This window comes from Nycticebus coucang, chromosome 3 (assembly GCF_027406575.1).
Source record: "Nycticebus coucang isolate mNycCou1 chromosome 3, mNycCou1.pri, whole genome shotgun sequence".
Classification (NCBI taxonomy): Eukaryota; Metazoa; Chordata; class Mammalia; order Primates; family Lorisidae; genus Nycticebus; species Nycticebus coucang.
Genome location: NC_069782.1, coordinates 98,173,886 through 98,188,804, shown reverse-complemented (window position 1 = coordinate 98,188,804; position 14,919 = coordinate 98,173,886). Strand labels below are relative to the sequence as shown.

Genomic DNA, 14,919 nt, shown 5'->3' with positions numbered 1-14,919 from the left:
GACCCGAGTGGTGCTTTGTAGTGGGGCAGGGGGAGGCTATCGTAGGACATGGTGAAGACCGAACACTGGGTGTTCTTGTAGCCTCCTGGGTGGGGAGAGAGTTTAAAATAAAGATTATGGTCTTCAGCACACGGCCTTTGTTTGGCATGAGGACTTCCATGCACATCCTGCAGAATGTCACGAAAGTACCTCTTGCTGCGTCTCCCAGTGACCATCCTGCCAGGTCCTTACGCATCCCAGGGTCCCACCCCATGGAGGGTCTCCTGCAGCTTCCACCCCAGCACCTTTAAGAGGGTAAAGAATGTAAGGCCTTTGTCTTGCTCACTCATAGTTGGAACACAGAAAAAGAAAAAGCCTCTTTTGGGTTCTATGAGAGAACACTGCAACATTGGGTCCCCTCGTGCCAACCCCAAACCAGGTGATGAAATGTACCGCCTGCCCTGATGCAAGTGACATCTTGAAGCACCCAGGGTAGTAGGCTTGCTACACCCACCCTCTCCCTGATCTTAAACTGACTACTTTTACCATCCCCACCCCCACCTTAAGATTGCTGGCTCTCCTGAATGCCATTTTGGGGTCTCCCCTAGCTCTTTGGTGGACCCCATGTCAGTTTGCATCCAGGTTCTCTGAGATGTCCCAAGCCATGACCACAGCTCTAAGTGACTTCCCCCAGGGCCTGCCTGCCCACTTGGATGAGTGAGGTAGATCAGAATCCCTTCATTTGGGCACGGTGCCATTAGTGTCTGGCACAGTGGTTTTTGTGGTGAACACAGATATTAAACTTTTTGATGTGAATAGACAGTGTTTATGTGGTTTTTCCGGAGGGGCTCTGGGTGTGCAGGGTGTTAGCAGGCAGGGAGAGGTGCTCTCGGTGTGGACTGGGCCAGGCCTGGAGCCTTCTGAGAGCTGGAGCAATAGGTGTTCTCTGCCAGCTTGTTGCAGAAGTGATGGTGGGAGCTGTGCTGCTAATTTGTAGGTGGCTTTTGTGAAAAATGGCTGTGTAGTAATGAAAATCTTGGCTATCATTTATTGAGTACTTAATCTGGTCTGCCTGCTGGTGTATAGATGTCACTTTTTTTTTTTTTTGTGACAGTCTCACTATGTCGCCCTTGGAAGAGTGCTGGGGTGTCACAGCTCACAGCAACCTCAAACTCTTGGGCTTAAGCGATTCTCTTGCCTCAGCCTCCCAAGTATCTGGGACTCCAAGTGCCTGCCACAATACCTAGCTATTTTTTGGTTATAGATGTCATTGTTTGGCAGGCCTGGGCCAGGTTCGAACCCACTAGCCCCGCTTAGCTACAGGCACCGAGCCTATAGATGTCACTTCTATTGATCCTCACAGCATCCCTGTGAAGTGATTTTGACAATGGGATGAGGAAGAGGCTGAGGGTCAGAGTGACTTGCCTGAGGAAACATAGCTGACTCTTTTGGCTCTTACAGTCTATATTGGGCTGTATCCGACTTCTCAGATGTTGAGACAGAGAAGCCCTGGGTTGATTCACAGCTACTGAGCTTTGTGAAATACAAAGCTTATCTTTTGCCTGGTAACAAATCAGTGCCATGGTTTCATACTGCCCACAGACATATTTTGTTTGGCTTACCTAAAGTTTATTATGAGAATGCAAGCTAAATTTAACAAATCAGGAGGTCTTACATACAAATTTGGATTAGCAGCTTCTCTTGAAAGATTTAGAAGATCTGGTATCAGTGGGTGGCCATTACCACGTGGCAGCATTTGTTCAGAGTTGAGCAGTTTCTGTCCCCTTTGATACCTGTCCCCTCCAGTTTGCCGCAGTCCCCACCATTCCCTATTACTTCAACACGGAAGCTGGAAGTTAGCTGCTTTCTATCACATTTGCAGTTTTTCTTTTACACTGGATCCAATGTACCCATTGAAAGTTATATGCCCCGGGAAGGCATTTGAGCTCACAAGTCTTAGACTAGATTAGGAAAATACTAGTTCATACTGCCTTTTCTGATTCTTTTTTTTTTTTTTTTTAATGTGCCAAGACAGTTTATTGACAGAGAGAAAGATTGATAAGCATGATAAGTAAAAGAAAGTGAACAGAAGAGGGGAAACAGCCTCTGGCAGCAGAGGGACGATCCAAGTGGGAAGCCCTTTGTCTTTTCTGATTCTTGTTGGTGGCTGAGTCCTCCTAGAGTCCCTGGCCTCATTTTTTTTTTTTCCAGTGGTGTACTGAAGGGTGGGGCATGGGCCAAAGCTTCAGATCTGGTCCTCTAGATTGGCTACTTGTTAAAGGGTGCTAAACCTCATCCTGCAGCCAGGTACAAGGCTTCAGGATTCAGTCAGCATCTGCCTTAGTTCATTTTTATGTTGCTGTGACAGGTTACCTGAGACTGGGTAGTTTACACCAAACAGAGGTTTATTTGGCTCATGTTCCTGGTGGCTGGACCTGGTGAGGGCCTCAGGCTGCTTCCACTCAGGGCAGGAGGTGGCAGGGGAGTGGGCATGTGCAGAGAGATCACATGGTGAGAGAGGAGGCAGGAGACGGGAATGAACGGAGCCAGACTACTACCTCACAACTAGTCCATTCCCACAAGAGCAAGAATTCACTTCATGCAGCAGGGCATTAATCTATTCATGAGGGAGCTGCCCTATGACTTGACACCTCCCAACACTGCCACTTGAGTGGCTCAGTGAGTGGGGTGCTGGCCCCATATACTGAGGGTGGCGGGTTCGAATCTGGCCCTGGCCAAACTGCAACAAAAAAAATAGCCGGGTGTTGTGGCAGGCACCTGTAGTCCCAGCTACTTGGGAGGCTGAGGCAAGAGAATCGCCTAAGCCCAGGAGTTGGAGGTTGCTGTGAGCTGTGATGGTACGGCACTCTACCAAGGGTGACAAAGTGAGAGTCTGTCTCTAAAAAAAAAACAAAAAACAAAACAAAAAACACTGCTACTTGGGGGATTAAGTTTCAACATTAGTTTTGGTGGGGGCAAACCATCCATATCCAAACCACAGCAGTGTCCCATCTTGGGAACCCCCAGCCTCCTCGTTGGTAGCCTCGGAGGGGGCCACATCCCCAGCCATGAACAGAGTCTCTTTAGTGTGACACCTGTTGACCTTTGTGGAGAGGGATGGAGTGTGAGTCAGCTCAAGCTTGTCTTCTTCGGTTGGCGTGACCCATGGGCAGCATCGGAAAGCAAGCCGGAATCCAGAGCGAAACCTGGGGGATGGGGTCACTTTGAGTGAGGGAGTTAGGGCCCGTGAGCTGTCATGTAGTTGCCCCCTCCCCCAGGACACCAGCTGCTGCTTTGCTCTGAAGAGCCCACCAGGGTTCAGGGTCTCAGGAGAGGTTCATTCTTTAGTGAATTTGATTTTTGGCAGCAAAAGTGTTCTGCCTAAACTGAATTAGACCATTTGTTTCTATTTTTTAAAAAAGGAAAAGAAACCAAGTATAAACAGCTGATTTTCTTGTTTGACTTGTTAACTGGCTTCTAAAGGCATGTTCAAAGAGGAATCTGTTTCAAAATATTGGGGCTTTAAGAATGTTGTTGGAATAAGGATACCATCCCAAGGAAACTACTCTGAAAGAAAAATTGCATGCGGAGCTGCCAAGTTTTGGTACAATTTACTTAAAAAATGAACAGCCTCCCACAGCAGCACTGAAGGTCTGCGTGTGGGCTGGAGGTGAGAGGGGGCACACACAGCGAGTGAGGAAATGGGTCAGTGGGAAGAAAACACTGGTTGCTCAGAGACAGGGAGAAATAAATGAGCCCCTGTGCAAAAACAGAAGGAAAGAATCGCCTTGTCTCTTCCAGGGTAATGTTTCAGAAGAGCTCACCTTACTTTGAATTTGTGCCCTGTAGCTCCACAGGACCGGAGAGGTGTCGCCCATCAAGTTTGTATTTGTGGACTCAGTGGCCTCTGTACCTTATGCCCGCTTTTAACCTGTCCCAACCCAAACTCCTAGTCATCCTCCCCTTCCCCAGCCAGCACAGCCCCTCCCCTGCAGTCTTCCCCATCTCAGCTGCTGTTCAGGATAGGAACCTGTTGTTGGAGTCAGCCTTGATTTCTCAACGTGCCACCTCCCTTCCTTTAGTCTACTTTAGCTACCAGACTCCGCCACAGTCTAAACTACCTCTTCTTCCCTGGATGACTGCAGGGGCCTCCCAGAAGCCATCTCCCTCCTGGCTACTCCCATAGCTGCTGGACTGACTCCTTTGAAAGGTAATTCAGAGCCTGCAGTGGCTTCTCACATCAGAGAACAAGCCCAAGTCTTCACCTTGACCACAGTCTGCTGCTTTAGCTGTTGCCTCTGCCTGGAACTCTTGCCCAGATTGAACAGGGCTGGCTCAGTCCTTCAAGTCTTTGTTTAAAGATAAAACTGCACCACCTGTGCCTACCACCTACGTCCCATGGCACTTCTTCACCCAGGTCTAGTTTTTCTTTCTTCCTTAGCGCTATCACCTATCATACCATGCAGTTCTCTTGCCCACTGTGTTATTTATCATCTGCAACCCCCACCGCCCGAATGTCAGCTCCCCCAGAGAAAGCATGTATGGCCTTGCTCATTAGTGTATCCCTGTGCCTGGGACAATGCTGGGCACATGTAGCCACTTGGTGAACATTTCCAGAATGAATGACAAGTCCCACCAGGAGCACTAGTCCTATCTTAGAACAGAAGCATCAAGGACTGAATGATTTAGAAGTGATTCCAAGACCTTGTGGAGCCCTGGGGTGTCCTTATGTAGCAGGAGGGTGACCGATGTGCAGGCACAGTGGGCTGATAGGCCACCCCTTAATGGGACAGTCCTATCTCCCAAGTCCTCATTTTTCCTGGTCTCGTTCAAGAGGAATGTGTGTTGTGGAGATGGGAATACAGGCCTCAGAGCCACAGAATCCTGGCTTTCTTGTTTGCTGTGTGAGTTTAGGAGAATTTCCTTCTGAGGCTCAGTGTCCTCATCTGTAAACTGGCGTAACACCTTGCTCTCTCCTATTATTTACTTGCCTTTCAGGAGATGAAGGGTTCTGGCACCCAGTACCACAAAAATGATAGCTCCTCACTTCCTTCTGGCCTGCCTCAGGTGGGTGTGGTGTTTGAACAACAAAGACCCTAATGGTGTTATGAGTAGCCTGGACCCTGGACCACGGAGGTCCAGGGCCAACCTCACCCATATCATCTTCTTGCTGTGCTCCTCTTACCTCTCCTTACCTGGCCCAACCTTCAGGGTTTTCTGAGGCACAAAGGCCTGCTCTGCAGACAGGGCCATTGGGGGCTGCGGTTCCTGCCTGACTCACCACCTCCTACCTCTCCAATGTCCGCCCCCCTGTCTGGGACTTTACTTCCTCCAAAGTGTAAGGGCAATGAATCCCCAGACGACATCAGAGGGAGGAGTGAGATCATGCCCCCTCCTCCTTGGCTGTCTCTGCCAAGGTCACTTCTAGCCGCCCTGGAAGCCTCTCAAGACAGGAAACACACTGTGACCCTCCCAAGGAACAGCCTGCCTCACCCTAGAGCTGACCTAGTCTCCTAGGGATGCTTCTCCTGTCCTGGGAAGTCCTTAGTAGGAAGCTCATAAAATATTAGGACAAAAGAAAATTTAAAAAATATATTAAGACAGAGTCAGTCCCTCCCTTCCTTACCTGGCTGTTTCTCTTACTCTCCCCTTCCCTCCATCTCTCTGGCCCTCCCTCTTCTTATCCCAGATGTAGACCCCAGAAGAGCCAGCAGAGTAGACAATGAGAGCTGTGGCTTGGGTGCTGAGGCAAGGTTTTAGGGGCAGATGGGACTAAGCTAGGCCCAGGCCAGAGGGAGGGTTATGCTGTGGGCTGTGTGACAGCCTTCCCTACCAGGGTGGGGTCATAGGGTAGAGGTTCCCGCAGAACTAGCTGGAGGCTTGGGTCCTGCAGGGGAGCTACTATGGGGCCAGGCTTTGGGGCTTGGGGGGTGAGGCCTACCTGTGGTTGAGGCAGCAGTAGATGATGGGATTGTACATGGTGGAACTCATGGCCAACCAGAAGAGTGCCAGGTAGACCTGCTGGATGAACTTGTGGCAGTAGATGTCCTCCTGGAAGCTGCCCAGGATGAAGTAGAGGTGGTAGGGCAGCCAGCAGATGGCGAATGTCACCACCACCAGCACCATGGTCTTCACAAACTGGTTCAGGGGAAGCTCAGTCACTCCTCGGCCCCAGAACCCCAAGCCCCAACCCTTTGAGGGCAGGTGCAGGGTACCCCTGGTGCCAGCCTGGGAATCCCTCCACAGTCATACCCCTTCCTCTCCCTCCACAGTTCCCTGGAGCATCCCGAGCCCCCCCCACCCCCCCCACCTCCAAGGCCTTTGCTCATCCCCCTGGCCCTGCCCACACTGCTGTCCTTCCTTTGAAGTTCTTACTCTTTGAAGCCCAACTCAGTGCACTTCTCCCAAAAGGTGTTTCAGATCCCTTTAGTCATAGCAGCTCTCTTCGCCTGGAGAGTCACTGAACTCTTTACTCCTAACCCTGTCCTTATGGGAGCCCCCTGCCAGCTGAGTTCCCAGGTTGCCCTCTCTCTGGGATCTGTCTTCCTCAGCCCTTCTATCTACCGGCAGTGGGGCTCCAGCTAGGGAACCCAGCCTCTTCCCAGGGCTAGCTCCCAACCTTCCCCTCCTCACAGCTGTCCTCTGCAGACACACTGCTGCACCACCCAGGGGGCCAATTACGAAAGGGCTGTGGGCTCCTAGTCACCAGGCTGCAGGGCCTGGGTTGAGAGTTCTAGTGTGGAGCAGATGAAAGGCAGGCCAGGGTGGCAAGTAGATGCCAGCTCTCCAGGAAGGAGGGACACTCAGACATCCTATGTCCAGATACCTAGCTGAAAGGCCCTGTGAAAAATGCCTGATATCAGGCAAGAAGCCATGACTTTGACCTGGCTACATGATGGATGAGCCCATTACCACCCAGGGGTTGCCTAGCAGAAGGGCCACAGGAAAGATGAGTCTTGACTGGGGGAGGGTGCAGGTCTGGAGCACAGAATGCTTCATCAGGACCTTGGGGCTGAAAGGGGGACCCTGGATGGCGGGAAGAAAGGAGGTCACTGGCACTTCAGAAAGAAATTGGAGACAGCCTTGATGAAGCTGGACCACAATCTGGTCTCCACAATCTCTGAGGTCCGTAATTCCAGCATTTGAGGACTCTTCTGTGATTCTATCTAGGTGCCTCCTGTAGTTCTGTAGGGCTTCTTAAATTCAAAATTCTGATAATTCAAAAAGTCTAAGATTTTAACACTTTTATTCTAAGATTCTTGGAGGTATCTGAAATTTAGTGGGGCCTTAAGAATCCCTGGTTTCCGTAAAATTCTGGGAAATTACTTTAACTTCGTATTTGGCCAAAAACCAAAGGCAAATCCACCTTCTGGAAGGAAAACAGACTCCCACCCCCGGCTCGCGCAAGGGCAAGTTCCGTGAGTCGGCCCCGCCTGGCCCCGCCTGGCCCCGCCCACGCCCGCCTCCAGCCCCAGGCCCCGCCCCTCACGCCCACCTTTTTCTTGGCCCGCAGGTGGCGCAAGTTGGCACCGTGCGCCTGGTATCCCGGCACTGCGTGCCTCCAGAGCGTGAAGCCAATGACACTATAGGCGACGAACATCACCACCAGGGGCAGGAAGTAGATGAGGGCGATCACGATGAAGTGGTATCTGGAGGGAGAGCCAGGCGCCAGCGCAGTGGGCGGCCCGCGGGCGACTCCCTTGTACCTGGAGCTGCCCCCTGCAGGCCCACCCTAGGCCACCTCCCAAGGCCTTGGTTTGATGTAAAGAAAACCAAAGGCGGCTAGGCGCCCTTAGCGCAGTGGTTACGGCGCCAGCCACATACACCGAGGCTGACAGCTAAACAATGACAACTGCAACAAAAAAGTAGCCTGGCATTCTGGCGAGTGCCTGTAGCTCCAGCTACTAGGGAGGCTGAGGCAAGAGAATCGCTTAAGCCCAAGTTGGAGGTTACTGTGAGCTGTGACACTACGGCACTCTACCGAGGATGACATAGTGAGACTAGGTCTCAAAAAAAAAAAAAAAAAAGACAACATTGGCAGCATATATCACAAAGGAGGGCTTCCCAGCAAAGGAGACATCAGCATTAGCACTGCAACTTTCCATGTGTTAAAGGTGTACCAAAAAAGCAAATAAACGGGAAGTAAAAAAGTTAACCAAGTAATGGATTTGTTTAAAATTTAAAATACTATTAAGCACAAAGCAGAAAGCAAAATTACTTATCTCACTCCCACCAGTTTGGCATATTTTCTTCCAGAAGCATGTATGAACAGTAGTCGCCCCTTATCTGGGTTTCATGCCCCTCAACTCCCCCATTTCAGTCATCCCAGGCCAAGTGTGTTGACAAAATAGGTGAGTACAGTGCAATAAAACATTCTGAGAAAGACAGAGACTACACTCACATAACTATTATCACAGCAGTTGTTACAATTGTTTTAGTATTAGTTACTGTTGTTCCTCTCTCACTGTGCCTAATTTATAAATTAAATTTTATCTTTGGTGTGTATGTACAGAGAAAAAAAGTATTAAATATATACAGGGTTTGGTGCTATCAGAAGTTTCAGGCATTCTGTGGGGTGGTCTTGTTTCCTGTGGTATAGCTATGTATGTTAGGTGTTAGATTTTATATATAATGTGTATCTTCCTGAGTGGATAGACAGAATTATAGCAGTTAGTAAGGCTCAATCCTGTGCTAACATCCCCACTGAGAAATGGGGCAGTGGAAAAGAGCCATATTGTGCCTGCTAAATGTGTCATCTCCTTCCTGCTCATCAGCGTTTGGCTGGGAACATCATTCAGCTTAATGCTCTTTCATAAACCTTTGAGCAAGTGGTCTAGAACACCATTGCATGACTTTCTTACCCAGTCCCCAGGGAGGACACCAGGTTATGTGGGGGCTTTTCGTTTCCTTTGGAAAGAGCATAAAGGAGATGTGTCCTCCCCACACCTCATGTCTGTGGTTTCTGACTGGCGCTGAGGCCTCTCTGATGAGCTGCAGCCTGGGCACTGACTCCCAGGCAAGTCTGCAGTGGGGGTCCTTGGAGCATCCCATGAATGGGTGTGAGACCCCCGGCTCTGTCCTGTAACCTTTTCCTTTCTTTTTATTTTTTATTTTTGAGACAGAGTCTCACTTTGTTGCTCTTGGTAGAGTGCTGAGGTGTCATATAGCTCACAGCAACTCAAATTCCAGGGCTTAAGCGAGTCTCTTGCCTCAGCTTCCTGAGGAGCTGGGACTACAGGCGCCCACCACAAGGCCCGGCTATTTTTACAGATGTGGTCTCATTCTGTCTCAGGCTGGTCTCAAACCTGTGAGCTCAGGCAATCCACCACCTTGGCCTCCCAAATGCTGGGATTATAGGCGGGAGCCACCACGCCCAGCCAAGCTTTTCCTTTCTTACTAGGAGAGCTGAGGGATTCCCAGCCTGCTCCCACCCCTCCCCTTGCTAGTCTTGCTGGGCCCCTTTCAAGACGTGCCACCACCCTGAGGGAGAGGGGCAAGTGTCTCCAGTAAATCTCTCTCCTAAAGCCCTGTGTTTAGAATTCCACTGGTGTGCTTTTGGCAAATATGCCAATTACAAAAGATTTAGGGGCTGCTAGACACCCTGACCCTTGTTTAGGGTCTAGGTTGAGAACCTTAGTGTGGAACAGATAAAGGGGGAGGAGGGGCAGCAAGTGCCAGGCCCCTGTCACCTTATAGAGTGTCTGAACTACAAAGACCTTGAGGATCAACCAAGCCACTGGTCTCAGTATCCAGACGGGAAGACTGAAGCTTCCTGACTTCCTAGACTTCCTGACGGAAGTCCGTGTCATATGAAACAATCTACAGATTTAATCAAGACCCAATTTCCCTATCCCCGAGGGTTAGTGCTATGAGAGTCAGAACAGAGCTCTTGCCCAGCGCCTAATTTAAAGCATCATCCTGGGCAAGTCAGGTCTCTCTCCCTCAGCCTCAGTTTCCCCATCTTAACAAGGAGGAGGTAATCTCTAAATCCTTCCTTAGTGTGAGCAGCACTTTTCTGTTGTCAGGGCTGGGTCCTCACACAGAGGGAGAGCTGAGGAGATTTGGGGGTGTGTGTGTATGCCTTCTAGACCTTGCCCAAATCAGGAATGCTGCCCCTCACAGCCTGGACTGCCTTTTCTGTATTTGGGGGTGTATGTGTATGCACATCTTCCTGGAGAGGGCAACTTTAATTTCATCAGATCCCCTCCTAACCCCCCGCACAGGCACGTGCACATACACAGGATGTGAACCTGTGAGGATGGAGCCCCCAAATCTAAACTACATGTAGCCACCCCCCCCAAGACCACCTAAGAAAAGCAATCACATATTCTCACACCTGAAACTAGGCTTTCCATAATTTCCCAAATCTTTTCAGAACACCAAAGTAGCATCAAAATTTAATTTTCCCTGCCTTCTAGTCTTTGTTACATGAATATGGGTTGAAATTCCAGCCCTGGAGAGCGGGCACTGGGGACTGTCCTGTGTAATGATGGAGAAACATCGCCCCACAGTGGCTGGGCCCCAATGTTCTGCTCTGCACACTTCTCTGTGCCAGAAAGCAGGGTGCTTCTCTGTACGGGTACCACCTTGGGATGGGGACATGGAGGCGGTGGGATGGTGGTGGGGGGTAGACAGAGACCCTGGGTGGGACCTCCCCTTGAGATTTAGTCCCCAGGAACAGGTTTCTCAGGGGAATGACGCCTTCTCTAGCACTGAGGGCCAAGGGAGCAGCTGGCAGGTACTCAGGACAGATGGACGCCAGGTAGGGAAGGGTGTTAGGAGAGGGATGTTAAAGGAGAGGGTGGTGCTGGCGGTGGCTATGTTACCATCGTTACCTGACAGCCTTCTGCTTAAAGCATGCACCTCCTCACATTTGGGGCAGATGGGACTTCGTTGGGCTAATCTGCCACCTCCAGGTTCGTTTTCCTGTGTCTCCTACGTAAACTGCCACATACCGGGCACCACTTCTGTGCCAGGCATGACACTAAGGGATTCATCGGCGCTATCTCATTTATGCTCCCAATAGCCTTTTGCAAAAGTACTATTACTTATCCCCCTTTTAGAGAGAAAGAGCCAACGGCTCAGACAGGATAAGTGAGCATGAGGGTCCCCCAGCCAGGAAGGACCAGGCCAAGACTTGAAATTGGCTACTGACTCTAAATCCTCAATGAGTTCTTTATCCTCAGCTAACCAATGGGGCAATGCTTAGGGATCACAAAATTACACTGTGAGAACCTTAGAAATGGAGGTGAGGAATGGAGAAAGGACTCACCCAGGGTCAGAGAGCGGCTGGGCCATGCCTGAATCCCTCCATTCCCTTCTGCCCCCAGCCCGCAGTGCCCACCTCAGCCTGAAGCAGACACCATGCATCCTGAGATGCCCCCAGCTCTGTCACTGGCCTTTTCTGCCTCAAGGTCCCAACCCTCTGTGGGCTGAGTGTATATAGAGCCCGCTCCCAAACACATGCCCATACACATTCACTAACAGGCACCTGTGTGCACACACATCTACAACACACATACTTGCACACGCACAAACAGAAATAAGGGGCTGCAGATGTATGTGACAGGCACACTCGCACAGATGCGTCTATGCATACACATCCTTATTTAAGGGTACAGGCAGCCTTAGCTAAGTAACAGCGTGGTTAGGAGATTGGACTCTGAAGCAGGACTGCCTGGATCTGGAACCTTGCTTTCCCACTTACTAGGTGGGTGACCTTGAGCATACTACTTAGTTTTTCAGTGCCTCAATTTCCTCATCTGAAAAATGGGAATAATAATAATCCATACCCCATACTGTTAGGACAATTATGTAAAATGCTTAGAACAGGCCTGCACTTAGTGTTACTTTCAGTATGTACACTCACAGACTCGCGTGCATCCCCCATCCACCCCCACTCCCAGGGGACTTACAGGAGGAGTGTCTTGCCCCCGCTGTCTTCTGGCCAGGCCACCACGCACTTGGTGGCGCCCTGGTCCACGGTGATGGTGGAGTAGAAGCACTGGGGGAAGGCGAGGGCCATGGCCACCAGCCAGATGCCAGCAATAACTGTTTTGGTGCCAGTGGCCGAGAGCCGTGGCTGGAAGGGGTGGACGATGGCTATGTATCTGTGAGCAGAGGATGGTGTGAATGGCAGGCACCCTCCCACCAGGCCAGCCACCTGACCTGTCCAACTCTCCCCCAGTCCCAGCCCCACACTGCAGCCCCTTCCCTGCCCTGCTGCTGAGAGAAATCTCCTTTGGCGTGTGGGTATTAGGGGGGGCAGGGAGAGGAACAGATACAAAGGGAGGCACTTCAGGGGGCCTAGGCCACCCCTAAGTCTCAAGCAAAGATGAGCTAGGCTGAGCAGAAAGCCCAGTCCACAGCCATTGTCATTTCAGAGTCCCTCATTCCAGGGTCTTCGGATGTCTGGATATCTGAGTCTCACCTGACCTGCAGGGAACCAGCTGGGCTGGTGAGTCTCATGCAGCCACATAGCATGCTAGAGCCCCAGAACCCAGCCCAGGCGCCTCAGCCACACTTAGAAGTCTTCTTGGGGGGCGGTGCCTGTGGCTCAGTCAGTAAGGCGCCGGCCCCATATACTGAGGGTGGCGGGTTCAAACCCGGCCCCGGTCAAACTGCAACCAAAAAATAGCTGGGCGTTGTGGCAGGTGCCTGTAGTCCCAGCTACTTGGGAGGCTGAGGCAAGAGAATCGCTTACGCCCAGGAGTTGGAGGTTGCTGTGAGCTGTGTGAGGCCACGGCACTCTACCGAGGGCCATAAAGTGAGACTCTGTCTCTACAAACAAAAAAAAAAAAAGAAGTCTTCTTGGGGTAGGACTGAGTCCGACATTAGCTTGAAACTCAGCCTTGAGCAGTGAGAAAATAATTGGCCCTATAATAATATAGTGGCCCTATTACATAATCAGGTGGTAACCGCATGCCATATTAAAATTCTCTCCTCATATAATCTATCTGGAATAGGAAAATCCTCACAGAGAAAGAAAGGCATCAAGACAAAGATCAACTCCAGAGAAGAGCATTCCAGAAGGTCCCTACAACACACCCATTCTTCCTTCACAGTCCTGAACAACCCTTCTAGTGCCAAGTCTGTCCTTGCGTCTAACCTTAACTCTACCTGCTTGGTTCATTTCCACAGACCCTCGTCCTCTGGATACATAGTTTTGGATCATGGTCAGGTCTAGGAGGCTATTCCTTGGGTTTCCCCCAAATTTGCTGTGCAACCACGGGCACAGCACCACCCACATATGAGGCCTAGCAAAGTGAGATGGCTCCCCTGGCTCCCCTGGTCAGTGTCCCCGAGGCCCCTCTTGCCTGTCAGCAGCGATGGCAGTCATGGAGTAGATGCTGACAAACATGGCTGTGATAGGGAAGAGGTTCTGGAAGTAGCAGAAGGCACGGCCAAAATACCAGATGTTGTGGCTGGCGTAGACAAAGTTGAAGGCAGCGTTGAAAGCAGCCATGCAGAGGTCGGCCAGAGCCAGGTTGATAATGAAGTAGTTGGTGACCGTGCGCATCCTCTGATGGGCCAGGATGATCCAGATGACCGTGGCATTGCCCGTCACAGCTACCAGTACCAGAGCCAGGTAGGCTATGGCCCAGAGTGCCAGCTGCCAGCTGGGCATGGAGAAGGATGTGATGCCCGTGGTGTTAGTCTCAAGGACAGATGAACTGTTGGCATCGGAACAGGCCCCCATGGCTACCTCTGGCTCTGGAACAAGCGACTCCTCCTGGCTTTGTTATAGAAGAGGAATCTCCTTTGGTGCGTGGGTATTTGGGGGGCAGGGAGAGGAGCAGACACAAAGGGAGGCACTTCAAGGGGCCTAGGTCACCTCTAATTCTCAAGCAAAGATGAGCTAGGCTGAGCAGAAAGCCCAGCCTAGACCCATGGTCATTTCAGAGTCCCTCATTCCAGCCAGACTTCTTGAATGTCACGTGGAAATCTAGAACTCAAATCCCAGTGTCAGAGCAGGAAAATCATTGGTTTTAAATCATTGGTTCAATCCCTTCCCTGAAGAGATGGTAGACTGAGACTTCAAGAGAGGATGTGACCAGCCCAGGTTACTCAGTTAGTTGGTGATAAGTCAGGACTTGAACCCAGGTCCCTCCTAAGGCAGCTCAGGAAACATTCCAGATCAGAGGAATATGCAGCAGGAGTCTTTGGATTCCATGAGTTGACTGTGTAGCAGCTGTCTCTCCAGGTTTTGGGGTGCAGGCTGGGCTGGGGGCGAGGATGTGGTCACAACTCTGCCAGCTGCCAGCCCTGGGCCGCTGCTCTGTTGCTGCTGTCCCATGCCCAGCAGGCGAGGGCCTTGGCAGAGGTGCTGCCTACTCAGGAGGCGGGGTTTAGGCTCCCGCCCCTCATCCCACCCCCTGCTTGGATGGCTCAGCCTTGTGTCTTGAAAGATTTAGCACTGGCTGCAGAGGCCTGGAGAGACCCAGGAAAATGGGGCTGGCACACAGGGCACGGTCTTTGGTGGGTGTTTACTTTCAGCCCAGGGCAAGAGCTACATCTAAAAAGTGATTCCGAGTGCACACTGAGTTTGAGCTTGGCTCGATGACTCCAGGCAAATCTCTTAAACTTTCTGAGCTCTGGCTACCCAATCTGAAAAATAAAAACAGTGTACATCTCACAGAACTTTTGTGAGTTTTAAATGAAATAATGTGCATATATTTAGCACAGAGGGTGGCACATAAAAACCATGACAGGATTTGTGGTCCCAAGAGAGTATCCCCCATCACCAAACAGCTCAGGGCTCTGTGGGAGGGAAAGAGCCCTGAGCTATTTCTTTCTCTTCCTTTCTCTTTCCCTCTTTTCTTTTTTTTTTTTTTTTTTGGCCAGGGCCGGGTTTGAACCCGCCACCTTCGGCATATGGGACTGGCGCTCTACCCCTTTGAGCCACAGGTGCCGCCCCCCTCTTTTCTTTTTCTTTCCTTC

At 50.9% G+C, this 14,919-nt stretch overlaps 1 protein-coding gene across 1 annotated transcript; it reads right to left on the bottom strand.

Annotated features, from left to right (window-relative positions):
* Positions 1 to 2,413: 2,413 nt before the first annotated feature.
* Positions 2,414 to 14,300, bottom strand: TACR2 (tachykinin receptor 2). The gene is made up of 5 exons (XM_053586607.1): positions 13,296 to 14,300; positions 11,895 to 12,089; positions 7,475 to 7,628; positions 5,921 to 6,117; positions 2,414 to 3,185 (listed from the first exon to the last, which is right to left on the bottom strand). The coding sequence occupies exons 1-5, from the start codon at positions 13,676 to 13,678 to the stop codon at positions 2,927 to 2,929; spliced, it is 1,188 nt and encodes a 395-aa protein (XP_053442582.1). The 5' UTR covers positions 13,679 to 14,300; the 3' UTR covers positions 2,414 to 2,926.
* Between the last annotated feature and the right edge of the window lie 619 nt (positions 14,301 to 14,919).